We start from the raw sequence: 23,459 nt of genomic DNA on the forward strand, positions 1-23,459 counted from the left end.
GTAGTAGAAGATGTTCGGACTGGTTATCGGCAGGTTGCGGTCATTCGCGCTAGCTTGCCGGCGATGATGCAGTTGCTTGCCCGGTCGGAGCTCGGAAGAATCATCGGCCGGCCGAGTGTTGCATGTAGTTATACATTCCTGGCCGTTGTGTACAATGCACACTCAACAATCATGTTCTGTCCATAGATTGATTTAGTTTATGTCATTTGATATTGTGGTATCATATTTTTGTTTCAAAGTGATCCCCAGAGTTTCACGCGTACTTTATTACACCCTCGAACACCTTGACCCTACCAACCCAGCATGCTTACTATGTATTTATCATAACTCATTATTCATCACCTGTGCCAGCCAGGCTTAGTTCTCCTCGCAGAATAGTCTCAAGAACTCATCAATGCACGTCATTGCCTTCGCTTTCTCCAAAAATGGTGGCAGCCCCACCAGCCCAGATTCTTCCGCGGCTGCCGTCTCCTTCAGATACTTCCGCAAAGCGAACGTTGACGCGCGATAGGTCGCGTGATACATGGCCTTGAATTCATCTTCATCCGCATTTGACCCGGCATCTGCTACTATGCGCGGATCTTTCTCCTCCGGCGTCTCGTCCTGATATCCCGGTCCGGTCCCGGTTTGCGGTCTACTGGAACCTCCCGAGCGTGTCGCAGTAGGTCGGTTGAAGCCATAAAGCCGCATGCACGTCAAGATCGTCCGCGTGATTGTGTTCTTATTCTCGGCAATGATTGCCCCGGCTTCTTTTGGTGTCGTCGGATATTCAACTTTGCCTCCCGGCGGTAGTGAGGGTGACGATCCACAGTCTCGTTTGGAAGTGGACGAAGTTGTAGTGGTGGTGGTGGAGTCGATGAACGGATTGGGCGTACCTTTCCGAGAGCCAAGATCCCGCAGCTGGCCTCGTCTGCTGCTGGGTCGAGAGGCATCGAATCGAGACTCAAGCGTCTTCCCTGCAATGCTCCCTCCAATGGAAAGGGACCGTGCTCGCTGCGATGCAATGCGTTCGATCTGAGCAAGAGAAAGTTCCTCGGATTCGCGCTTGATCCGTAGCGCTTGGAGTTGCTGTTGGGAGGCGTGCGAGAGTGAGTGTGCCATTAATTGCGACACCGCTTCGCCGCCCTTCTGCCGGACTCTTTTATGATGCTGCGTGACGGAATCGAAGAGAGTGGCAACTCGTTTGCGTTTGGGGCTTGGAGAGTAGATGTCCGGGAGAAAGTGAGCGAACTCGTCATCGTGTATGGAGTCGTCGGTGTTGGGAGGTGCGGACGCGGATTGTGCTCTGGTGATTAGAGATACGGATATGGGAGTAGCGTAGATTCTAAGCTCTTGTTTGGTGGCAGATCGAACCTGATCTTCCAGATCTGATGATGACGATCCAGGTGGGGTGGGAGGCCTTTCGGAGGAGGCTGTCGTTGAGAGGACGCCGTGGATCAATAGGTCGGTTGTGCCGGTACTGGAGGCTTTGGCTGGTGCGTCGTTGTCGACACGAACAAGCAGACCAACCGGGCACTGAAATATTTGCAGCCGGTCAAGCTCGTTTTCTTCCAGCCAAATAGTACTCGTCAACTTGTCCTTGAGCCATATTGTAGTCTCGGGGTTCCCCGCATGGAGTTCGAGGTTAGGACCAGATCGCGCGTGGAGGGGTATAAGCGCCGGATTTACGAAGCAGCGCAAGCTGAGACATGATTCTTTTGAAAGATCAGATTGCCAGTTGGATGATCTATCGACTAATCGTAGACCTGAATACAAGACTTAGCAGATGCACGCAAGTAGTTTTGTCGGATTCGGCTTACCGTGGAGTTGTGCTCCGCCCTCTAAGGCGATCGCGCCAGTCCAGACATCCATTCTGCGTATCTAGAACTATACAAGCAACTCACATATCGTGAGCTCAAGGTTTATCGGGTAGCGAGAGAATTGAGAATCGTAAGTACAAAAAGTTCCGAGCTGGTCGATGTCCGGCGGGTATTTTTACACGAACGCGCCGCCGGAGCGCGATCCCACGTGATCCCATTATAAGCTCAAGGCGGAAACGCATCGCCGCATGACGAGGTGATTCGGACAACTTGGTAATCTACATCGGATGATCTTACCGGCAATGAGATAGGCCCGTACTGCCAATATTCTATATAGGTGCATAGTGGCTATAATACATCGACCGCATCGCCAAATGACAAACACAAAATCATAGCAAACCTCATAAACACGCAAAGTCACCGTAATACTCCTACGGAACGGTAAATCATATCGATGGCTCGTGAAAAATATGAAAAGCTGGTGAACACATTGGGGGGGGATAGGTTCATGCTAGGTGGAGAAACATTCTGCAGGGTGGGTATCCAACGCGAAGCCTGCCTTGCTGGAACGCACGGCGCTTGGCTTTCAGAAGTCCTCCTGCTCCTTGAAGAACATCGAGAAGCTGATGATAGTTCCGTAGATGAGGAGACCTCCAACAATTGACATGACCATGGCGGGAATTTCGATAGCACCGCAATGCGCAAGGGCGGCTGGGAGAGCTGGATCGAGTAAATTTGGTTAGCTGCCTCGGACGGTCTCAAGAAGTAAACCCGGTATTGCAAGCACCGTGAGCCAAAGCACTCGTCACCAGATATTGACAGGGGCGCTCGCAGATCATGCTTCCGGGATCGAAAAGTGCGAACTCACCAATACCCATCAAAACCAAGAAACCGGTCATGAAGCGGCCAAAGTCGGCAGCTGCGTTGCCGGAGCTGTCCATAAAGTCATCCGGATTGGCGCATCGTGAGCAGATCCAGTTGGGCAGGGGCGCAACAACATAAGTCGCAACAACAAGCAACGGTAGGAAGTTGTGCCAGAGAGCCGAAGACAGGATTACAAGAAGAAAACCAATGGCAAGGACCTATTGGATGAAATGAATTAGTAGGTGCAAGCAGGTGATTTAAGAAAAGACCAAAGAATTAGAAGCGCGCATACAAAGGAGAGTGCGATGATTGTTTTGAGTCCGGCGGTCATGGTTGCGGAGAAGCCCCAGTCGGTGTGAGGAGGAGGGGTCGATAGGGAATAATAGCTTTGTTGAGGGGGAGGGTGGTGGAGAGGTGAGGAAGCTCAGAAGACGCTGAGCAAGTGGTATCAAGCAAGATGCAGTAAAAGAGAATAAGGGTTGTGGATCGACTGCCTGGGAAACCCAAGAGTAGAAGGGAAAGTGGGTAAGAAGAATGGGGAGGGAGTTGGGGATAGGCAGGCAGGGTAGGTATGGGTGATACAGGCTTAGCTGGATGGACTACGGAGTACGAGTAGTCAGTGACGTCCGGGCGCTGGACTGGTGCTGACAGCCTCAGGCAACAATCATCAACTGCGGAGCGGCGGAGGTCAGCTTCAGGTTACTGCTTACTCTTACTGCTGCTGCTAATTAACTAGCGGCGGGAAGCTCTCGTTCTTGCTCTCTCTTGCTCTCGCTGGCCGTCACCGCGTCAGTTGCTCTCTGCCTGTCCGAACCTCCTCCACTGCTACTATCACTCTATCTCGCTTCATTCTTTCCTGTTCTCCCCCCCCCCCCCCTCACTACCACTCATCTCCTACATCTTTTCCCTGATCGGACTACTCTTCAATCCCTTGGCTCCTCCTTTGAAACCCGACCCTCATCACATCCTCCCGCCATGTTCAGAAACAACTACGACAACGATGCCGTCACCTTGTATGTATTATCGCCAGCTTCTCTCGTCCTTCAAGACTCAACGCAAAGACACCTTAAGTCCTGTGCTAATCAAGGACTATGCGCACAGCTCCCCGCAAGGTCGGATATTCCAGGTTGAATACGCACAGGAAGCCGTGAAGCAAGGATCCGTGGTGGTGGGACTGGTCAACAAGACACATGCCGTGCTCGTCGGCTTGAAGGTATGACTACTTTGGCTACTTTTCCCAGCCCCATGAAGTGTTCTTCATTCTCTTTTCCCCCTTTGCAAACAGAAGACCTCACAAAGCTGACATCTTGCCCCACCTCCTTGCCCTCCCCTCCCAGCGTAATGCCGAAGAGCTCTCGTCATACCAGAAGAAGATCATCGAAATCGACTCCCACATGGGCATTGCCATCGCCGGTCTCGCCTCGGACGCTCGGGTGCTCTCCAATTTCATGAAGCAGCAGTCACTGGGTTCCCGGATGACCTACGGCCGCCCCTTGCCCGTCGACCGCATCGTCAGCCAGATCGGCGACCGCGCTCAAACGAACACCCAACATTACGGCAAGCGGCCCTACGGTGTCGGCCTACTCGTGGCCGGCGTCGACGACGCCGGTCCCCACCTGTTCGAGTTCCAGCCCTCGGGCATGACCCAGGAGATGGTGGCCTGTGCCATTGGCGCCCGCTCCCAGATGGCCCGGACCTATCTCGAGCGCAACTTGGAGAAGATCGCCGGCTCCACACGCGACGAGCTCATCACCCACGGCCTGCAAGCCCTCAAGGAGACCCTTTCCCAGGATAAGGAGTTGACGGTGGATAACACCTCCGTCGGCGTGGTGGGTCTGGCTCCCGAGGGTGCCAGGGGTAGGATCGAGAGCTTCAAGCTATACGAGGGTCAGCTGCTCGTACCTCTGCTGGACGCTTTGGAGCGGTCGGAAGCCGGCGAGGAGACGAAAGAGGCCGAGACGATGGAGGTGGACTCATAGAGCGTGGGTGGGAGGACGGTGCCCCACCTAGCTTCGATTCCTCTAAATGAATTTACCATCTGATAGTTATAGTCATGAATCGGGATAATCTCATGTTACCCTATAACCTCCATCAAATAAGAAGAACCTGCAAGGTCATATTATAGGGCAGCCAGAGCTCTTGGGCATGCCATTGTATACCGGAAGACACCTCATAAGCATTGTGCACGGCATCCCATTCCTCGGGAGAATATGTGTTTGGATATTCAATGCAATGCAAGCCAATGTGGAAATGCAGAAGGAAACCCCGCTTCAGCATGAATCCACTGAATGGCAAGTGCTTCATAGTACCCGTCCCAAGAATAGCTACGTAGCACCCTTAAGCAAGCCCAGATAGATAGTAAGTGAAACGGGTATCATATTCTCCCCACCCGGAACCCAACCCCGGACCTCAACTCAGACCCCCACCCTAACCTTCTTCTTCCTTGATCTATTATCCTCCAGCCCGGCGGACGGCGTCACAGCTCCCTTCTCCGAGCCCCTCCCTGGTGTATCCACCCTGACTTGCGGCGTGGCTACTCTTGCAGCCGTTGCACCGCCGCCGGCATTTGGCCCCTGTTTATTCATCCCGCCCGCCGCCGCCGCTGCATCCCCGGCCTTGGACATGAGGAACGACCCCGGTTCGCCGACCAGCGGGTTCTCATCCATGAACTCATCCCCGTACCGCGTCAGCAGACTGAACGACTCCGCCAGCGTTCGGGTATCTTGGTACACGGAGCCGCCCGTCTGCGCCACCTGCGATCCGACAAGAGGCGCCTTCGTTGGCGCGTCGGGCATCGGCGTGTTCTCTTTGCTCTGCTGCGCTGCGGCGGTGCCGGCTGCTTGAGCGGCTGAGTCGAGTTGTTTGGCCGATGGCGGGAGATAGGTGTGTCCGTGTGACGGCGTGAAGGTGGGTAGGGTGGATGCTGTTTTGAGGAGGCTGGTGAGAGAGGTCACGGCCGAGAGCTAATTCCAGGGTTCGAACAGAGTGAGCAGTTATGAGACAAGACGCCTTATGAAAGGATGAAGGAGGCAGGGGGGCAGCCTTACGAGTCGGTTCCCAATGACACTTGCCACTGATGGTGCCATGTAGATGCAATCGCCGACGACAAAGTAGGTGGAGAGGACCTCCACCTCGTCGTCTTGTCCGGTTCGCTTGCGCCGCGTCTGCTTCCGGATCACCCAGATGTTGGAGGGCTCGTGTGCGAATCGCCCGTCCGGTTTCGCGGCGGCCTGGAGTGGATCGTACGAGACGATGAATTCTAGGCCCTGCATCGTGGCGAGCCGGCCTTCGAAAGCTTCGCGGGTCTCGATGAATTGCCGGAAGGCTTCGTTGTAGTTGGCTTGGATCGCGAGGGAGGCATTGTTGGATGTGGGATCGAAAAAGGGGGATTCGGCAAAGTAGAAGAGGACTAATCATCGGAGAGATAGTTAGCATAGAGAGGACGAAGATACAGTACATCGTGTGACTGCCTGGTCGGAAGTCATACTGTTATTCGAATGGAGATAGCCTCCCATCATCTGCACGTGCGGCGGGGATCGCCATAGGATTTCCTCTAGTGAGGACTCTGGTGCGGTTGCCATGGTATTCTGTAAGCTCGCACAATGTTTCTTAGGCTTTCTTGGAGAATTGGGTAGTTATGAAATAGATGTGCAATGTGCTACGAGACTCTATCAGTGTCAAAGAAGCGACAGAGAACGGAGCTGGAGAGATCGTCCGAGGCAACTCTCCGCGGAGGTGACGATGTTTGGCGTGTTTGCATCCAACGTCGATCAGTTGTTGAATGTATTGTACTGTAAATAACAAAAAAGGCTACAACTACAATGAGGCAAATGCGAATAGGAAGAGATTCTGTAGGGAATTTATATAGATTCCAAGTGTTGTAATCGAGTCGCAACGCGCTAGTAGGGTATCTTGTTGAATAGAATCAGTGTGAAAACAAATCCGCCAAAGCTGAGCGCATGGCCTGCCCGCGATGCAAATGAAACCAAACGCCGCAACGTATATGGTAGATGTTGAATGCGATTTTCTGCAACGTCTCTTTTGCAATCAATCAAAGTAAAGAAATGTATGTTAGTATGGTAGAGGGCAATGAAGCATGCTAGGCATTCTTTATGGGCCGACAATCAAGCGGCACGAATGCACCAAGGACTGTTCTCAACTTGGTTAACATCTCCTCCCATTCGCCTTCAGCAGTGCTAAGAATGGTGACTGCACCGCCTGCGCCGATGCGCCAGACCTGTTCGACATCATCGTCGCCAGCACACGTAAAGGCGGTGCGTATCAGGACCGAGAAGCTCCCTCCACCACCGAGATCAAGAAAACCCATTGCACCAGAATAGACTCCCCGGTTTCGATCCTCAATCGAGGAAAGATGCAAGCACGATCGTTCCTTCGGCGCACCGGTCATAGAGCCAGGTGGGAGGCATTGCTGCAGCGCCGTTAGACCATATGCTGACATGCCGTTTGAATGTTGTTGTGGCATATCTTGAGCCGCAAAGCCAGGTCGGTTTGGGTCGACCTCTCCTATGACATGCGTGATCATTTGGTAGACGCGCCCATGGTCTTCTACCTCGAGAAGCTTATCCACATGCACCCCTCCCGAGCCACAGATACCGTAAAGGTCGTGTCGGATGAGATCTGCAATCATAAGATTCTCTGCCATCTCTTTGGTCGTGCCTAGAATTTCGCGCGCCTTTTCAAGAGTCATGTCGTTCGTCTTCCTCACAGTTCCTTTCATTGGTTTCATTTCTAACCGAGAGTGACGGTCCCAGTTAAGGAAACATTCAGGGCTGCTGCTGACAATCTTGAGGTTTCCTAGTCTAGCATAAGCACTGAAGGCGGCAGGGTTATGTTTCTGAAGACGCCGGTACAGTTTCCAAGGAAACTCCTTGCGGCCACTTTTGCTTTTTGCTGAGGGCAATGTTATGGTAGTCTCATTGGTAAGACATAGTTCGTAAGATTCGCCAGCTAGTAGTTGTGCACGACAGGCATCGAATTGGTCCTGGTAAATTTGACGATCCGGGAATCGCACCACACCCTGCTCAAGAATGCGATCCAAAGATTGCGAATCTGTCATCGTACCTTCGGTTTCAGCGGTTCTGTCAGAAGTTGCAAGCCTTTGGAGAGACGACAATGTCTCATCCAGCCATCCATTGGCCAAGTCATCCGTCGCACAAGTAGACTGGATGGTGACGCGGCCAGTGTGATGATCAACGACCACGCTCCTTTCAGTCCATAATAAGCTGGCATCTGCAGGATTGCTCGAGGGACCACCGGCTCCTGCGGCATGCGTCCCTTGGAAATCCTGTTCGTGACTTTTTGGACGGGCAATGGAAGCCAGTCCCATCTCGTAAGAAAAGTAACCCAAAAAGCCGGCCCAAAATGGGACCGTTTCATCACCCGTAAGCACTTTTTTGGCATCCATGAGGAACTTGAGTGCGCTCCAGAACCGAGATACTGACAAGCAATCCTCGATTGTGGTTTGGTGATCACTGGGTGAGCTCTTCGTGCTGCCGACTGATAACTTCTCTAAGAGCAGACGTTCATTCTGCGCATAGTATTCGAGCCTCCAAGTGTTGGAGCTAGGTACAGATATGATGCTGTACCGGCCATTGGATTTGAAAATGACAGCTGTCGACCCCGGACTATTGAGAGCCTCGCAAATTGTCTCGGCTCCTGGTTGCTGGGACTTGAAAGTTCGGGAGGAGGAGTGACTTGATGTTGACGCACTCCACTCTAACATAGTATGGACAATGTCCGGGATAGATGGCAGGTCCCCGGAAGACCTAGGTGCGACAATTGACATGCTACTGTAGCTGCCCCGTCCATTCAGTTTGTTGTATCGGAGAGCCGCATCCCACCACTTTTTGAGCAGGTCACTGCATGCTTTTCTATCTGACTTGCAGGATTCAGGATGAAATTGAACGGCCCAGAATGGCTTCTTCCTGTGGCGAACAGCCATTGGAATTCGTGTCTGATGGGGTGCGCCGTCTTGCTCAAGAGACAGCCAGGCAAGGAGATCCAGATCTTGCGCAACAAAACCGTTGTGGTGACCATCATCGGAGACGAATGACTTCATGTCAGCGTACAGCGAGTGATACAGTGTGACTTCCAGCTCCTGAACATCTCGAAAGATGTCCTCCTGTGCTGTCTGAACGCGACGGACCTGCCCGTGAATGGGATATGGAAGTCGACGAATCGAAGCCCCGTGGTGCAGACATAAACTCTGGAAGCCAAGGCATATTCCAAAGATAGGTAGTTGGTTCCTGCCATCCAGTTTCCAGATGTCTCTCATGATCCCCACGTCTTGAGGAATATGAGGATCGCCCGGACCAGGCCCAAGAACGACGGCCTCGAAACGCTGCACATAGTCGGCCATGTTGCCATTGGGCCATGATGAGTCAATTCTCAAGACTGAGACTGTGGCCTTGAGAACTTCTTCCAGCATGGCGACGACATTGTAGGAGAAGGAGTCATATGCATCGATGTACAAGATGTTCCTGGGTGGAAGTGCACGTGAAGTAGCAGCATCATGACTTATAGTAGGTGTCTGGCCTTCGCTTGCTGACTCCCAGAATCCCAACGATGGAGCCATATTAGGACACCGAGATTTGAGAAGAGGTCTGCAGGCAGACCCGCAATGTGAAAACAGAGATTAAGGCAGAGAGATATTGAACAGCATGGATGCATTCACATGCATAATAAGAGGGAGGAGATCATTGACAGGAGGAGGGGGAGGGGGAGGGGGTAGGGGGAGGGGGAGGGGAGTGGAGGTGGATTGACTATCAGATAAAGAACGACGATCAGGAAAAGATGCAGAATCCGCCACTCCGAGAGTGGCAACGCTAGTAGTCCATACATAGTACTGTACAGTCCGTACGGAACACACCCGCTCGGTTCCTGAAAATACCGGAGGAAAACTTTAAGATCTGCTTCGGTCCGAACTTCATCGCCGCCACTTGTACATAGTATTATACCTCAAATTCAATTTAATTTACTGTACACATGATATATACTTTCTAGAAAAATAGATAGGTATGTATTTACTATGCGTAGGTCTATCTATCCCTATTCACCACGAATGTACATACATGATAGCCATAAAACCAAGCCCTGAAGACGCCCCGCATCCTCTGAATTGGACTCGAGTATTCGACACCAGCTAGAGCTATATTATAGACTTATGGGAAGTCATCTGACGCTTGATCCATGCCGAAAAATTCCGTGATAGCATGATCCACAGTAGACGTTACATGTCTGTCTAAACCCAACTCAACGAAGACTCAACCAACGAGGTGACCAATGCCAAATCATCATCATCAACCTCCGCTCGAGGTTCAATTTCCCTGATTGGGGGTCACTAGCCTGGCCGCCACTTTAGGGAAGTACTGCGCAACGAATCCTTCACTGCAGCATTGTCAGTACCTAGAATCATCCTCCTGAAACTGAGGACGGAATGAACTTACGTGTAGAAACTGTGTGCAGAACTGTGATCCTCGACAAGATTATGCGCCAGTTCATGGCACAAGATCACCCACCAATAAATCAGTGCTTCGGATCGAGCGCCGGCAGAGTTTTGGAGCAGCTGCTTCTCGTGCAGCTGCTGGAAGAAGAAGTAATTGCAGAAAATGCTACCGGCCCGATTGAAACCAATGGTCTTTCCGGGGTCATAGAAGACGCTGATAATGTCGAAGCGTAGGGAAAAGACATCAGCACAGTCAATCAGCAGGGATGCGAAGACGTTGATTCCAAGACTGTTCTTTGCCAGGAAGGCCGATCGGTCTGGAAGGGTTTTGACAAACAACACATGGATGCCGCAAGCAAGGGTAGCCACAAATTCAAGATCGTGGCTTGGTTTCTCATCGCAGTAGGACTTGGTTTCGGTAACCTGATTCGTTTGTGGTCGGGTGTAGACATCGGACGAACCATGGGGTCGACACGCCTGAACCGCCGAAAGCAATTCGGATTGAAGGCGATGAGGAGAGTTGGCAGCGACCGGTGCTTCCGGACGAGATTTTTGCTGTGGATCTTGGACGGAGTAAGGCGGAGGAGGTGTAGCATTTTCAGAAGGTCCAGGGACTGGCGTGTTCGAAGACTCCCCATCGAGGGCATTCCAAGGTGACCGGTTACCCTCAAGCCCAAACCGCTTGGTCAAATTGGCCAGAAACCCGCGCGGCTTCTGGTCTTGGGCCTGATCCGACCTTTCAACCTGCATATCACGGGTAGAATTCCTGCTCGAGGGAGAATCTGGGAAGTCCCCTGGCATGAGTTGCCGCTCATCTTCCGTTGCGTGCGAGCGTATCTGACTCTGGCTCTGAACCTGAGCCTGGCCTTGAGCCCAAGCGGCTTCTCTTTCCTGCAAGCGTTGTCGTTCCTCCTCAAGCTGCTTCTGTCGCCTGTCTTCTGCCACCCTTGCTTCCTGGGCCTTCTGCTTGAGAATACGTTCTACATTGTACCCGCGAGCTTTCAACTCCAAAAGATCAGTCTTGAGGAGCATTTCCAAGGTCAAAGTCGAATGAAGCTTCGGCCTAGCAAGAATAAGATGTACCAGAGCCTGACTTATTTCATAGAGATCGTATCTGCCCGGACATATCCACAGCATCCAGTTTCGCGATGGCTGCTGGGTGATGATTGCACTTCGTTTCTGAGTATGAGATATACGCCGTCCCTTGAGAGATCGTGTGAGAGAAATGGATTGTACCACCTGGACTTGTAGATGTTTTTCGAGCCAGCGTACATCGTGTCGTATGGAATCCGACGATTGGTCATGCAGAAAGAGTCTCGTGCGTTCGTGAATCAACTTTTGTAATTTAGTTGCTGGACTCTGATCGGCTGCCACTGCGCCCCAATGAGCGCGCTCTTCGACGAGGCTGCTCAGCGGCACTGCTCCCAAAGAAAGGTAGAAGTTCTCTAGAAGCTCTTCTTGTGGAGCGGCCAAAACATGTTCCTTGAACAAATTGAAACTTTGAAAGTCATCCACAACCACAGCATCCTTGGCGACGGTCAGAGTCCACTCCTTAATGCTCTGTTCTTCGTCTTCGTCTTCTGAGCCCGCAACATCATTGCTGACATTCGCCTGAGCGAGAGACGTTATGTCCCTGCTGGATAGAAGAAACGCAGATCGTTTCATCTCCAGAAACAATTCCCGGTCTTTCTTGAGCACCGGGAGATGCTCTGCAAGTGTTCTAAGCAACTTGAGATACTTATCTGCACTTTGGAAAGTGGCCGATACTCTTGCAGGCTCTCTTACTAGCATATGGGCAAGCTCGGTTTTCGTTGGCTCACGCTTGGATCCCACTGCCATAAGGAATAGATTGGCTTCCTGATCGAAATCGACGAAATCAAATATATCCTTGTAATCCTCGCCTTCCCCCAGATAACAGAGCTTGGGCGCCACATGACGCACAGAAGACTTCTTGTCCATTGTACCATGAGCAGTCGAGACGGGCACAATCTGAGCATTGCTAACACGATCGATGTCCCGGGATCTGAGTTCCGATACCCTTCCGGCAAGGTACTTGAATACCACCCGGGCGTCCCTTTTTGTAGATGGCGGCAGGCGTATAAGGCAATCTAAACAATCGCTCAAAGCAGGATGCTCTTTTACTCCAAACTTTGAGGCATGGGGGTGAAGATCTTTCCGGAGAATCTGAAAACCAAATAGTGTAGCACCCTCTTCAGTGAAACATTTCCCAGGGGTGCTTAAAGTGTCTGACCCTTCGACAGGTAGGAATGGAACCTTGATTGCGCCACAGTCGAATATAGCATAGCCGCTTGTATGATACTCGGCGATGTAATATGACATGGCTCTTGTGTGCAAACTCCAGTCCTTCTCTGAGGCTGCTCTCGCCATAATATCAACTAAGTCTGCAGCGGATGGAGAAGCCCTTAAGCCAAGCATTGATAAAAATTTACCCTCATTGCTGCTGGGTAGATATTTTCCGGGCCACTGAATAATTGGCAATCCAAGCGCACGAAGTGAATCTTTGGGCTCAAACAATTCGCATATCTTATAGCGCGTTGTCTCAGCGCGCTTGGATTCATTAGAAGTCTGCCCATCGCGGTATTCAGCTGGGCAAAGGCTCGTGTCCTTGAGCCTCTTGATATCCTTCGAAGGTATGTCTGCTTGAACAGATGCTAGATAGCGTATCAAATCGACATGGCTCCACCTCCGCTCGCTGTTGTTCCCTGGGTCCGAAGACTCAGATGAGTTCAGAAGACGTTCGAAGATAACTCCAAGTTCAACTGTTTTACGAACTCCCAAAGAGGCCAGAAACTTCTCCTTGACACCGTTAAGACCGTGAATAACAGGTAAATCATCGAATAGTCGAACAGAAGAGAAATATGTTTCGGGTGGAGTCTTCATTCCCAGCTTGGTTGGAATAATGGTTTTCGATTGCAGCACATTGCTCACTGTTTGCTTCGATGTCGGACTAAAGTACTCCCATTGCTTCGATATGACAGGAAGAACCTGCGCGGAAAATGACGGATTCTGAGTAATATCATGAGCTGCTGAGAGCATGTTTCGATTGCCGGCATTTTCAACCAGCCAAAGAATCCAGGTGACGACCTGCAATTCTGTCCATCCCATGGCCTCCAGCTCTCTGTTTCCAAGGTTCTTCGTGAATTTAAACGGTGCCACGGATGGTGGCAATGGCAAGCTTGCTGGTATTCTTTGCGGGTTCAGAAAGCTCTCGATACCCGCAAAGACAATCAGTTTGGCCTGTGAGTCGGCGTTCTCTTCGTCGCTTGCCACTGCAACACTAAGGATACTTTGAACGGAATAAGTATCGAGCTGACCCGCAACAGCCTTCCGACTGAGCCAGACAAGAAACTCGTTGACTTGATTGGAACGCAACGTAGTGCGCTCCAACTCTTTCTTAATGTCAGACACAGTGATGTCAGTCACCAGGCCAAAGTCCGTCAATTTCTTGACAAAGTTTTTAGCACCTGTCACGAAAGCATCTGGCAAAACTGGAATCGAATCCATGAAACTGAGATCTTTGGGAGCTATGCGTGCTTGATGGCTCTGAATTACACCGCACGTTGACAGAACTTCAATCGAGGAGCTTTTGTTGCACGTCCAGAACGCGTCTTCTATTGTCTGCCCCAGCACGGAAGATGGGGTCGATTCACGAAACACAAATTGATTTGCGGTATGGATGGCCTCGGGAAGTATGTCGATTATATCATCTTTGCGGATCTTGGTTGAGTTAGAATCGTTCTTTCCGGGGTGTATCCTGGATTTTATGGATGCCATTTCCGCAGTCCAGGCAATACGACAGACGATGCCGGCCGCCCTTAGCATTTCAAGGTTCCACTTGCTGATATATCGAGTGTTGAGATCGATACTCTCCCTCTCGACTGTGGGAATCACAGACGGTGCCGATATATGAGCATTGAGGCCTGTTGTTTGATGGGTAGGGAAACCTATGAAGATCCTTCCATCTTTCGAAGGAAGTATAGAGGCAAGAATCTCAGAGTCCAGGCCGGAAGCTCTGGAGGCTAAAGTAGTATCATATGAAGGTGTCAAGATAGCGATTGTCGATTTCTTCGGTGGTGGTTTCCGAGTTGCTCTTTCAAGTTCACTGCTCAATGATTGACCGACAGACGCTTGAATACTAGCAGTGTTGATGTGAAGGAAGACAGATGCCTTTGAGGTCTTGATCATCTCGCCGATGTCGCTCACATTATCAGTGGCTTCGGTCTTCAACGGCTTTTCCGAGCTTTTTTGGCCAGTGAGTCGTGAGAAGAAGGTACGTAACGAGCCTGTAGTATCACGGAGGCCCTCGCTGAAGATGCTTAGGTTTGGTTTCCATTCGACAACTCGCATCCACTCAGCGTCAACCTGGGCAACTTCCCGAGTAACCGATTGGATTTTCATCAGTCCGTGAGGCGTCTTTGTATCGATGTCTCTTGGAATGACAAGGTCAACACTTGGGGCTGTCTTTTTGGAAAGTTGCAGCACTTTCCAGTCGTCTAGCCACAAGTCTATACCTTCTAGGCTGACAAAAGTAAGACTACTGGATAAGAACTGGCATAGCTGCATCAGCGAAGGGATTGGGGTGGAGTCATTGCGATAGTCCAGAACGAACGTGGTCTCGGGGTTGGCGTCTTCGTTCAGCTGTAACCGGCGTGTAAAAAGTGCGTTTCCTTTCCAATAGAAGGCCATTGCCTCCTTTCCGGATGATACGAAAGGCTCCTCACAATCGTCAAAGACACTGTAGAAGCCGACGCCAAATGCTCCGATTTTAGTTTCATCAGGATTTCCATCAGCAATACGTTTCAGCCTTGACCAATCTTTTTCACTAAAAGGAAGACCGTTGTTCGATATGAGGAGGCGTTTAAGCGTATGATGGGAGATCGTATGCTTAATCAAGGTGTTTTCATCGGGAGCTGGAGGCAAGGGTACCGTGGTTGAAGGTAGTGTCTCGAATTTGATAGTTACTTTCCTGGCGTTCGCATCCGCGGCATTCTGTATCATTTCGCGCAGAACAGTCCTGTTCGTATGGCATCAGCGATAATCCGTCGAGTCCAAAGGGTTTGGAAGATATTTACCATTTGCCCGAGTATCGCGCAAGAACTTTCGAGATCAAGCCCCTTGTGTCCACTGTGACCGCCTCTTCATCGTTCCCAGACCCCAAAGTGCGCGCCCTGAGCGCATTAAAATCGATCTTCTGCGCCATCTTCGCAGGCTGACAGGAAGAATATTACGGACGAACGACCCGATGATTTGACAAGAGAACCCTCGGGGATGGAATATTCTCAGACAGATGCAACAGAGAGAGATTTCGAGGAAGGTCAAGTTATTGGGTAACTTGAGGTCAATTATTATCCAAGGTGGCTGAAACCTGGGCAAAAGAAAGACAACAACGCAAAAGATCTAGAGCTTCATTCCATGGCAACGCAGGCACCAGCGTATAGAAGATTGTTTGGAAACAAAGAAAGAGAGCTATAAACAGCACAGAGCAGACATGAAAAAGAGGAAAAGGGGAAGAGTTGAGAGAATCGGGAGCAGGGATCCCTGTCTGACTGGGACCGAGTCCGATGGCGACTGAGTGACTGCTTTGTAGGTAAACCGACGGAGACAACCGCGGAGTTAAATTGTTTATCAGGGAACAGTTTCTTATCTGACTGACTGACTGAACTTGAACCAGCTGATGGATAACTAACTAACTTAGTTAGCCATTATGTCAGCAAGGGGAGAGGGGCGGGCGGTAAACACTCCGACTCGGTGCCAGCATCAACCAATTCATCAATTCCGGGGTTGTTGTTCATCTGTCGGTCATGCTTCGATGCATATCGTTTCCTTGGTCAAGGTGACCCCAGACTACAATTACAGAGAGCCAACCAGTGTTCAAGGTTACCTTGACCGATACCTACCTACCTACCTACCTACCTACCTATCACTCACCATTGCGTCGTGCATAGCGCTTCGTATGACCTCCGGCCGCTTGGCCGCCTGCCCGCCTGCCCGCTGTGCTTGGAAAGCAGTCTTGCGCACAACCGTGAACGCGACTGCATCAACCGGATACGGACGACATAATGGGGGTCGATCCTCTCTCTCCCATTGCCCCAGTGCGTCTGAGGGCGCTTTTGCTGCCCATTGGCAAAATCAGGCGATCCCGGTTCCTGAGCTTTGCTGCAAGACTTCAAGCCGAGAATGTGGTCCGCTTGGGTGATATTAGTCCCGATGCGCGCCCAAATCGAAGTATGTTAACAAATTATTTCCATGGCGCTCCAATTGATTACACTCCCTCTGAGCAGCAATAATCGACAATCACACTAAACAGCTATCTCTCTCCATAGACATGTTCTCCCCGCTGGCGTTCCCTACCGGGATGATTCTCTATGACCTCACCTATTCCGTACCGCCCACCTCCCACTTGGAGCTGTTTCCCTTCGAAATATTCCGTGAGCCTTTGGTGGTAATTGCGATTGCCGATGGAGCAGAAATAGGTGAAGATACGAAAAACGGGGATAAATCCTCAGCAGTCGATCGGCCTCCAGAGCCAACCGAACTGGAGCAACTCCGACAGGAACTGGAAACACTAAAGCAGACTAACCTGAGGGCATTGGTACACCAGCTTCTGATATTTGACTATGACGGTGTCGAGAAACTGTTCAATGGCCCGGATAATGTTTCATGGGTGCCGCGACCTGAAGCGTCCAAAGCTACTACAATGAAAACGGTATTATGCGACATAACATCTTTGCTCCTATCCGAATTAGATGAGTTCGCCAAGACCATTCAAAGTATTCCTACTATCAATTCCCCCAGGGCATCATCTTGGGGTCCACATCGAGGGCCCGACATACGCCCGCGCCCAACAGATCGCCTATTTCACCGGATGACGATGCCTGCGCAGCTACCGTCCAATCCCAACGGTGCATCAGAGTCGGCCCGAAGCTCTAATCAAGGTTCGCCTGCTCCTGGTGACCATGAAACGCCTACTACATTCGACGAAATAACCCGGTCAATTCAACTAGCCAACCGCTCCAACTCGATAAGCAAGCCACATTCGCTCCCATCGTCAAAAGAGCACAGTCGTGATCGCATGTCGGTAAGCGGCATGAGCGCAACAGACCGAACAAAAAACCGGATCAAAGGACGTATAGGTGTGGTTGTTGGAACATTATTTCTCCAGGCAGGCAGATGGCCTGATGCTCTCAAAGAGCTTGTCGAGGCTGCATCCAATGCAAGAGCCAGTAGTGACTATGTGTGGCATGCCAAAGCGCTGGAATCCATTCTTCTCTGTCTGCTGATGCTCGCTTGGGCTGGGATGGACTTTCAGGTATGTCACTTGGGATGGATTTTGCCGCTGATTGTTTGTCACTTACGCCGAAAAGATACCACCTGTATGCTACCCCGTGTCCGACAAGTCATCGAAGCTGTCATACAATACTACCTTTGACTCGAGTTCGTCCTCCGCAGGGAACCGGATCATATCTCTTCAGAACCTGTCCAACCTACTCCCAGATCTTTCGAACAATATACTGAATCTTTATAACCGCGCCGCTAATATCACCGATGAACCATTGCCTCAGCTAGTCTATTCCGAGACTGTCGTCCGTCTGGCAAGGTTATTGGCGGCCGCACGAATTCGTGATGGTGCTTTGGACGATGTAGCGCTGAAGAACATCGTCACAAACGAGCCTCTGATGCCTTTACTCCGCCCGGAGCGGCCCCGTGGACTCAACATGCTTCGGAAGTCTGAGATTGCAAACTTGCTTTTCCGCGCGTTACCTCTATCTCCTGGGTCAGATCTCCCTCCCACTGATGCCATACCTATCACTGTGGGTGTGATATCCGTCTTAAACATTCTCGATCTACCACGAAAGAAGGCGTTTTTGCTACGAGAACTTCTCTCGCTTATGATTCCCACCCTCGTACAGGCGCGTAAGATTGGCGCAGCAGAAGTGGGGGTCCATCCTGCTGCTGGGCTGGCGTCTTTGACGGACACCGCGTTTGACATCAATGCTCTTGACCTTGGCCCAGGCAACATGGAAGAAAGTATGCGTTCGCTACTCGCTGTCATAGGGGACACATATGGCGTGCAGCCATCGTCGTATCGCGAATGGGAAAAAAGACGATCATCTACTATTAGTCCAAACGATGCTTTCCCTGACTATGACTCCGTGGCCGCAATTGTCGAACGATCTTTCCGGCATGCTAACTTGGATCAGTATGGGGACCTCAACCTCAAAATCGATGTTCTTAAGGCAGCTATCAGCTCATGTGAGGCACTCCCAGATTTTGATGGTGTGCTTCGCTTCACAGTTGAACTTCTTCAAACTATTCGAGGGGACCTGATGCTCGCAGAGACCCAACTCAACCCGCCTTGCCTGTCTCGTGACGAGCAAATTCGGCTCTTGAATAACATCAAACGAACTGTTGGCGCGGCCAAGAGATTAGGCGCTTCCGAGCTGGAAGCGGAATATTGGGATGACTTCTTAGTACGGGGTGTTGAGCTTTTGCCCCTCCCGGATCCCAGACGACCTGTTCGTCACTCCAAAACAGATCTGGATGCCGTTGCAGCGGATCGCGAAAAGTCAGCCAAGGATCCGTTTCTCTATAATCCCTTCGCGAAGGCAAATACCAAGGCTTCTGAGGTTCTGATGGTTGCGGGTGAATATGCGGCATTCCAAGTCTCGCTTCAGAATCCTTATGACTTCGAGCTAGAAATCGAGAAGCTCAGCCTGGATGGCGATGGCGTGCCTTTGGATGCTGTGGCCGAGTGGGTATTAGTGCCTCCTCTTTCCTTGCAGAAAATCACTGTTTACGGGCAAGCCCTTGAAGAAGGTGCGCTCAACATTACTGGCTGCATTGTCAAGGTCAGGCACTGCAGGGAGCGCAAATTCCCGATCTTTCAGTCATTATGGAAGCCAGAGACAGAAGTGAAATTCAAACGCACAGGGCTAGCTGCTAAGAAGCCTGCAGTGGATCGTCCTCTGTCCTGGAGTTCGACCACCTCCAGAGACGGTAAAACAATAATACCCAAGAAGGGCCCTGACACTTCGGCCTGCGAAGTCAGGGTCATTGGTAAACAACCTTCTCTAGCAATTGAGTCGTTGTCTCTTTCCCAGTCAGCAATCATGGTACTCGAAGGCGAACTCAGCTCCTTCGAGATTACGCTTCGCAATGCGTCACCGTGCCCGCTTAATTTCATCTTATTTACTTTCCAGGACTCCACAACCAGACAGGTGCAGTCAGCGCTTAGCAACAAAGACCTCCTTCCTGTCGAAATTTATGAGCTGGAATTGAACCTCACCAGACCTGCGCTGCGCTGGCGCCGGCAAGGTTCGAACCCTGAAGACTACTCGATCCCGGCAGGTCAAAGTGCTACGTTCACCATCGAAATCATCGGAAAGCCCGGCTTGCAGGACACTACCGTGCAAATCGATTATTCGTACCTTGGCATGTCGGACAGCGGTTTGCCTGATGTCTTCTATACCCGCCAACTGTTTGTCCCGCTTACTGCTACGGTCAATGCCAGTGCTGAGATCGCACGGTGTGATATCCTACCACTCAGTAGTGATTTTGCCTGGTGGAATCGTAAAAATGGCATGGTGGAAGGCGAATCTGACGATAGCCAATCCCTTGATACCGGTGCCATCTCACCGGTGCTGTCCCATCTTGCCCACGGCAAGTACGGACCTGATCACTGCATCTGCCTACTAGACCTGCGCAATGCCTGGCCCAACCCTTTGTCCGTGTCCTTAAAGGTCCAGGAGCAGCCTGTGGAGTCTGAGCAGGTTTCAGCCCACGACGTTGCTGCTGACTCAGAGGGCCAGTATACTGTGCATGGAGAACTGCAACCGGGGCAAACATCTCGCTTCGTTCTCGTACTTCCTCGGGTTCACCTAGAGAACCCCCACGCATCAATCCCTATACTGAACACGGGCGTGAAGCGTCAATTCGTCGTCAGCGCCCACAAGCTTTCCTTCGACGCCGAGGCGGCCTCCCGCGAAGCATTCTGGTATCGCGAAGAGCTCCTCCGCCGGGTATCCGGACACTGGAAAGAGAAAGCCGGAGGCCGCGTTGGGATCATCGACCTTCGCAACCTCCGGTTCAACGCCCGCATGGTCGACGCGTTCCGATCCGACGACATCGGCGTGACCTACACCCTGGAACCCATGCTGCCCGATGCTGAGTCAACCAGTACTGCCGCGGCCGTCCGCACCGGAAACTCCAAGTACGACGTCCGCACGGACGAGCTGCTAAACCTCACCGTCACGATCCTCAACCGCTCGAACAGGCCCCTACACTCCCTCCTGCGGCTGCAGCCCAGTCTCCGCCACCAGCCCAGCAACGTGGCCCTAGACCTCTCGCGGCGTCTCGCCTGGACCGGCATGCTGCAGCAGGTGCTCCCCGTTCTCAATGGCGGGAAAAGTACGACCGCCACCGTCGGCGTCACGGCTCTCTGCCGGGGCGAGTATGAGTTCGGCGCCACAGTCGAGGAGCTTCGCCTCCTGGCGCCCAAGTCGGAGCCTGGAGGCGAAGGCGGCGACGCCCATTCGGCGGCTGCACAAGCGGCCGCCTTCCATGACGCAGACGGTATCATCACCGATACTTTCGGTGCGGACGTGGCCAAAAAGCGTCGCATCTGGCACGCCAAAGAGACCTGTGTTATGAACGCTCATGATTGAAACGCCAAGCGATTGGGAGATAGGAGCACACACAATGAATAGATGGATAAATGCCTCCCCTCGATTCAGCTTATGTATAAGGAGAACTGTTTCTTTAGACGTAATACATATATACCCTCTCTCGCCCTCTCTCTCCTTCTCTTGTTCCTTACTGCGTTCCTATGCAGGCTGTCGAGATGATTAAGCATGCTTCTCGCACCTCGGACTAATGCTTCGGATAGGCCCTCCGAATGACGGCATAACTGTAACTGTAGAGCGGTCGATGATGTTGGCTGGTGTGCCGGTCTCAGACGATTCACATTACTCTGTGTAGGCTCTGCAACTACCTACAATAGTTCTACTTGGTGATCGCGCCTCATGTCATTACAGCCCCGCTTAGCTGTACAGCCGCCGCGATCTTGAGTGCGAGTTTGTAAAATCCAGACTGACGGTACAAAGTGCAAAGTAGCATGCTACAGACGGAGAATGAACAATGGATATATTAATAATAGAGCCCCCATGAATATACCTAATGCCCAATAGCCCTCTGCAACCGTCCAGCGGCAGTCGAGGGCCCGGGCTCGGGCCAACCGCTCACAGCATCATCAACTTCTTCCAGGAAGCTTGTGCTATTGTGAATGGTTGTGCCACCCAAAACCACCCGCACTCCAGGCGAGCTAGCGTTGACTTGAGCGACCATTTTGGCTTCTTCGTAGGTTGCGCCACCAACCATGAAGATGATTATGTCCTGAGGCTTGTCTCGGGTATGGCCCCCGCCCTCGAGAAAGGGGTACTGGAGTTCCCTCAATCGGCCTTTGATCAGGTTCTGAAGCGTGGCTTCTAAGCGCGGAGAATGTTGCGTGTAGACGTTCTCTACACCTTTGAGTCCCTTGAAGCGATCTCGCGCACCAGAGAACAAGGAAGTGGACTCGAACAAGTCTGAGAAGCCACCAGCGACCGGAGGCGCCTGCAAGGAATGGTGATAAGCGAGTAATTTGGGGATGATGTTGACTTTGTACGAAGGAATATCGCCCGCAGTGACCAGCAGGTCCAGGAGAATTGGAAGAGCATTGTTGGGCTGCTTTTCATACCGGATGGCATACAATGCCACTAGCCGTAACTTGCTCTCAGCTGACACCTTTGGTAATTGTATTACTCTTTGGAGATTCTGTAAATATGTGGTCAATCGGGTATCCTTGGGTGCTAGGTTAGTTCAGATGTAACCATATTGATGCATACCTTGAGGTCATTCGCGTGGTTGTCATTGCAAGCCAAACTCTGTTCCAGTTCACTCACGTCCAGAAGATCCTCTTCACCCACACGTCTGCTCAGCTCGCCAACCAGGGTAACATGCTTGCTAACATTCCCGGAAAGCTTGCGAAATTCGGGATAGTCTTCAACAAAGCGTTTCATGTCTGCAATCGATTCGATGTTCATTGTGCTGTGCGTCTTCGCCTGATATTGCTCCACGTATTCTTTGATGTTCTGGCCCAGATCGCCAAAGTTCTGATACATATTCTTCTTGAAGAACGGATCCTGGTCTTGAGAAAGAACGATTTCCCGCAGCTCCGGTCGGATTTCGGGCACGTCTCTCAGATCCACTCGACCATTGTGGATGCCCATCAATTCATGCACCATGGCCTGGTAAGTCCATTGTGTGAGTAGCGGCGTGATGGGATCATCTCTCCGGTCCAAGATCAATAGTATCGGCGGCGTATCCGTCTTGCGAAAATTGAATAGCTGTTCCTCTTGGGTCAACTGGTAGCGGACCTCGGTGGCCAGTTTCTTGGCCAACAAGCTGTTCTTCTCGTAGCGAATCAACGGGTTCTTTTTCAAGGACAATAGGATGGCAATGACGCCTTCCGTGGCTCTCTGTAGGGCATCGGGGTTCCACAAATCTGGCGACTGGCTCCATAACCGCTGCTGAGGGAATCCAAGGTTCAAGGAGCACAAATCCGGGTTGATCACGAGGAAATCTGCGAAGTGCTCCTGGACCAGGCGAACGACTTCATGGGAGTCGGCTTCGGCAAGCCTCTCGAGTGAGGATTTGCGGATGATATTGCTGAGGTAGATATAGTATTCCCCGTACCTCGGTTCGCGAAGCTCGTCGATCAGGAATTGGATAGAGGTGGGGGATGGTCGTATGAAGCACAGGCACCGTAAATGTCGCATTCGTTCCCGAGAAGCATTATCGATCCGATCAATCAGATAGACTTCATGATTCAACAGGGCGGATTGAGTAATGGCGGTGGAGACAATGGGGACCTATTCCAGAGCCGTTAGCACGCACATACGGCGTCTATTCGACACGATCTGCGCAAGTCCCACTGTCTCACTGTCAAGGAGCAAGATTTTCATCTTGGCCGAGGATGAAGAGCCCGAAGCCGAAGCCGAAGCCGAAGAGTCGCCTGCGGTGACTATCTTGGAGATGTATCCCGAAACCGCGGCAACAACGTCCATGTTGGGCGACCGGGGGAGTGTTGGGGAAAGTGGGGAAAGGAAGAGGAGGAGGAGGGAGGAGTGCAGCAAGCGAAGTTAAGATGAAACTCAGGAATCAGAACCAGAAGGAATTGGCGACATCAAGGATGATGTGAACAGGGGGTGCGCGTGAGCGACAAGAAAGACGTTGGGGTGGAAATGGGACGGGTTGTTGACACGAAGTGGAGA

The 23,459-nt window shown here is 51.5% G+C and overlaps 8 protein-coding genes across 8 annotated transcripts; 2 read left to right on the top strand and 6 right to left on the bottom strand.

Moving 5' to 3' along the window:
- Window positions 1-201: 201 nt before the first annotated feature.
- BO66DRAFT_372972 (uncharacterized protein) lies at window positions 202-1,922 on the bottom strand. The gene is made up of 2 exons (XM_025645521.1): window positions 1,800-1,922; window positions 202-1,745 (listed from the first exon to the last, which is right to left on the bottom strand). The coding sequence occupies exons 1-2, from the start codon at window positions 1,849-1,851 to the stop codon at window positions 358-360; spliced, it is 1,440 nt and encodes a 479-aa protein (XP_025504772.1). The 5' UTR covers window positions 1,852-1,922; the 3' UTR covers window positions 202-357.
- Window positions 1,923-2,105: 183 nt separating this feature from the next.
- Window positions 2,106-3,237, bottom strand: BO66DRAFT_391392 (Vps55 family protein). The gene is made up of 3 exons (XM_025647245.1): window positions 2,956-3,237; window positions 2,668-2,881; window positions 2,106-2,519 (listed from the first exon to the last, which is right to left on the bottom strand). Exons 1-3 carry the CDS (start codon window positions 2,992-2,994, stop codon window positions 2,386-2,388), a joined length of 387 nt encoding a protein of 128 aa, XP_025504773.1. The 5' UTR covers window positions 2,995-3,237; the 3' UTR covers window positions 2,106-2,385.
- A 289-nt stretch (window positions 3,238-3,526) lies between these two features.
- pre5 (proteasome core particle subunit alpha 6) lies at window positions 3,527-4,779 on the top strand. The gene is made up of 3 exons (XM_025647246.1): window positions 3,527-3,676; window positions 3,765-3,876; window positions 4,001-4,779. The coding sequence occupies exons 1-3, from the start codon at window positions 3,639-3,641 to the stop codon at window positions 4,640-4,642; spliced, it is 792 nt and encodes a 263-aa protein (XP_025504774.1). The 5' UTR covers window positions 3,527-3,638; the 3' UTR covers window positions 4,643-4,779.
- Window positions 4,780-5,077: 298 nt separating this feature from the next.
- Window positions 5,078-6,316, bottom strand: med6 (mediator complex subunit MED6; the record flags this gene model as incomplete). The annotated part of the gene is made up of 3 exons (XM_025645522.1): window positions 6,151-6,316; window positions 5,711-6,072; window positions 5,078-5,626 (listed from the first exon to the last, which is right to left on the bottom strand). Exons 1-3 carry the CDS (start codon window positions 6,242-6,244, stop codon window positions 5,078-5,080), a joined length of 1,005 nt encoding a protein of 334 aa, XP_025504775.1. The 5' UTR covers window positions 6,245-6,316.
- A 202-nt stretch (window positions 6,317-6,518) lies between these two features.
- On the bottom strand, window positions 6,519-9,408 carry pabA (aminodeoxychorismate synthase pabA). The gene has a single exon (XM_025649850.1). The coding sequence runs from the start codon at window positions 9,256-9,258 to the stop codon at window positions 6,763-6,765; it is 2,496 nt and encodes an 831-aa protein (XP_025504776.1). The 5' UTR covers window positions 9,259-9,408; the 3' UTR covers window positions 6,519-6,762.
- Window positions 9,409-9,724: 316 nt separating this feature from the next.
- Window positions 9,725-15,736, bottom strand: BO66DRAFT_391396 (histidine kinase-like ATPase domain-containing protein). Its single transcript, XM_025647247.1, has 3 exons — window positions 15,222-15,736; window positions 10,130-15,163; window positions 9,725-10,070 (listed from the first exon to the last, which is right to left on the bottom strand). The coding sequence occupies exons 1-3, from the start codon at window positions 15,347-15,349 to the stop codon at window positions 10,001-10,003; spliced, it is 5,232 nt and encodes a 1,743-aa protein (XP_025504777.1). The 5' UTR covers window positions 15,350-15,736; the 3' UTR covers window positions 9,725-10,000.
- A 199-nt stretch (window positions 15,737-15,935) lies between these two features.
- Window positions 15,936-20,888, top strand: BO66DRAFT_348504 (TRAPPII-specific subunit TRS120). Its single transcript, XM_025644654.1, has 3 exons — window positions 15,936-16,374; window positions 16,473-17,458; window positions 17,514-20,888. The coding sequence occupies exons 1-3, from the start codon at window positions 16,209-16,211 to the stop codon at window positions 20,811-20,813; spliced, it is 4,452 nt and encodes a 1,483-aa protein (XP_025504778.1). The 5' UTR covers window positions 15,936-16,208; the 3' UTR covers window positions 20,814-20,888.
- A 239-nt stretch (window positions 20,889-21,127) lies between these two features.
- BO66DRAFT_391399 (Sec1 family protein) lies at window positions 21,128-23,220 on the bottom strand. The gene is made up of 2 exons (XM_025647248.1): window positions 22,032-23,220; window positions 21,128-21,960 (listed from the first exon to the last, which is right to left on the bottom strand). The coding sequence occupies exons 1-2, from the start codon at window positions 22,962-22,964 to the stop codon at window positions 21,322-21,324; spliced, it is 1,572 nt and encodes a 523-aa protein (XP_025504779.1). The 5' UTR covers window positions 22,965-23,220; the 3' UTR covers window positions 21,128-21,321.
- Window positions 23,221-23,459: the final 239 nt, after the last annotated feature.

The sequence above is a fragment of the Aspergillus aculeatinus genome (genome assembly GCF_003184765.1).
Source record: "Aspergillus aculeatinus CBS 121060 unplaced genomic scaffold BO66scaffold_20, whole genome shotgun sequence".
NCBI lineage: Eukaryota > Fungi > Ascomycota > Eurotiomycetes > Eurotiales > Aspergillaceae > Aspergillus > Aspergillus aculeatinus.

Excerpts from the sequence above, each read along its gene's own strand:
- BO66DRAFT_372972 (XM_025645521.1), bottom strand. The coding sequence starts at position 1,851 with ATGGATGTCTGGACTGGCGCGATCGCCTTAGAGGGCGGAGCACAACTC. Across the intron at positions 1,746-1,799 it reads GGGCGGAGCACAACTCCACG|GTCTACGATTAGTCGATAGA; the intron begins GTAAGCCGAATC and ends TCTTGTATTCAG.
- BO66DRAFT_391392 (XM_025647245.1), bottom strand. The coding sequence starts at position 2,994 with ATGACCGCCGGACTCAAAACAATCATCGCACTCTCCTTT. Across the intron at positions 2,882-2,955 it reads CAATCATCGCACTCTCCTTT|GTCCTTGCCATTGGTTTTCT; the intron begins GTATGCGCGCTT and ends TTCATCCAATAG. Across the intron at positions 2,520-2,667 it reads CTTGGTTTTGATGGGTATTG|CTCTCCCAGCCGCCCTTGCG; the intron begins GTGAGTTCGCAC and ends TACTCGATCCAG.
- pre5 (XM_025647246.1), top strand. The coding sequence starts at position 3,639 with ATGTTCAGAAACAACTACGACAACGATGCCGTCACCTT. Across the intron at positions 3,677-3,764 it reads GACAACGATGCCGTCACCTT|CTCCCCGCAAGGTCGGATAT; the intron begins GTATGTATTATC and ends CTATGCGCACAG. Across the intron at positions 3,877-4,000 it reads CCGTGCTCGTCGGCTTGAAG|CGTAATGCCGAAGAGCTCTC; the intron begins GTATGACTACTT and ends CTCCCCTCCCAG.
- pabA (XM_025649850.1), bottom strand. The coding sequence starts at position 9,258 with ATGGCTCCATCGTTGGGATTCTGGGAGTCAGCAAGCGAAGGCCAGACA.
- BO66DRAFT_391396 (XM_025647247.1), bottom strand. The coding sequence starts at position 15,349 with ATGGCGCAGAAGATCGATTTTAATGCGCTCAGGGCGCGCACTTTGGGG. Across the intron at positions 15,164-15,221 it reads GCGCGATACTCGGGCAAATG|GACTGTTCTGCGCGAAATGA; the intron begins GTAAATATCTTC and ends CCATACGAACAG. Across the intron at positions 10,071-10,129 it reads TCTGCACACAGTTTCTACAC|TGAAGGATTCGTTGCGCAGT; the intron begins GTAAGTTCATTC and ends ACAATGCTGCAG.
- BO66DRAFT_348504 (XM_025644654.1), top strand. The coding sequence starts at position 16,209 with ATGGGGGTCGATCCTCTCTCTCCCATTGCCCCAGTGCGTCTGAGGGCG. Across the intron at positions 16,375-16,472 it reads CGATGCGCGCCCAAATCGAA|ACATGTTCTCCCCGCTGGCG; the intron begins GTATGTTAACAA and ends CTCTCTCCATAG. Across the intron at positions 17,459-17,513 it reads GGGCTGGGATGGACTTTCAG|ATACCACCTGTATGCTACCC; the intron begins GTATGTCACTTG and ends TACGCCGAAAAG.
- BO66DRAFT_391399 (XM_025647248.1), bottom strand. The coding sequence starts at position 22,964 with ATGCGACATTTACGGTGCCTGTGCTTCATACGACCATCCCCCACCTCT. Across the intron at positions 21,961-22,031 it reads ACCACGCGAATGACCTCAAG|AATCTCCAAAGAGTAATACA; the intron begins GTATGCATCAAT and ends ACATATTTACAG.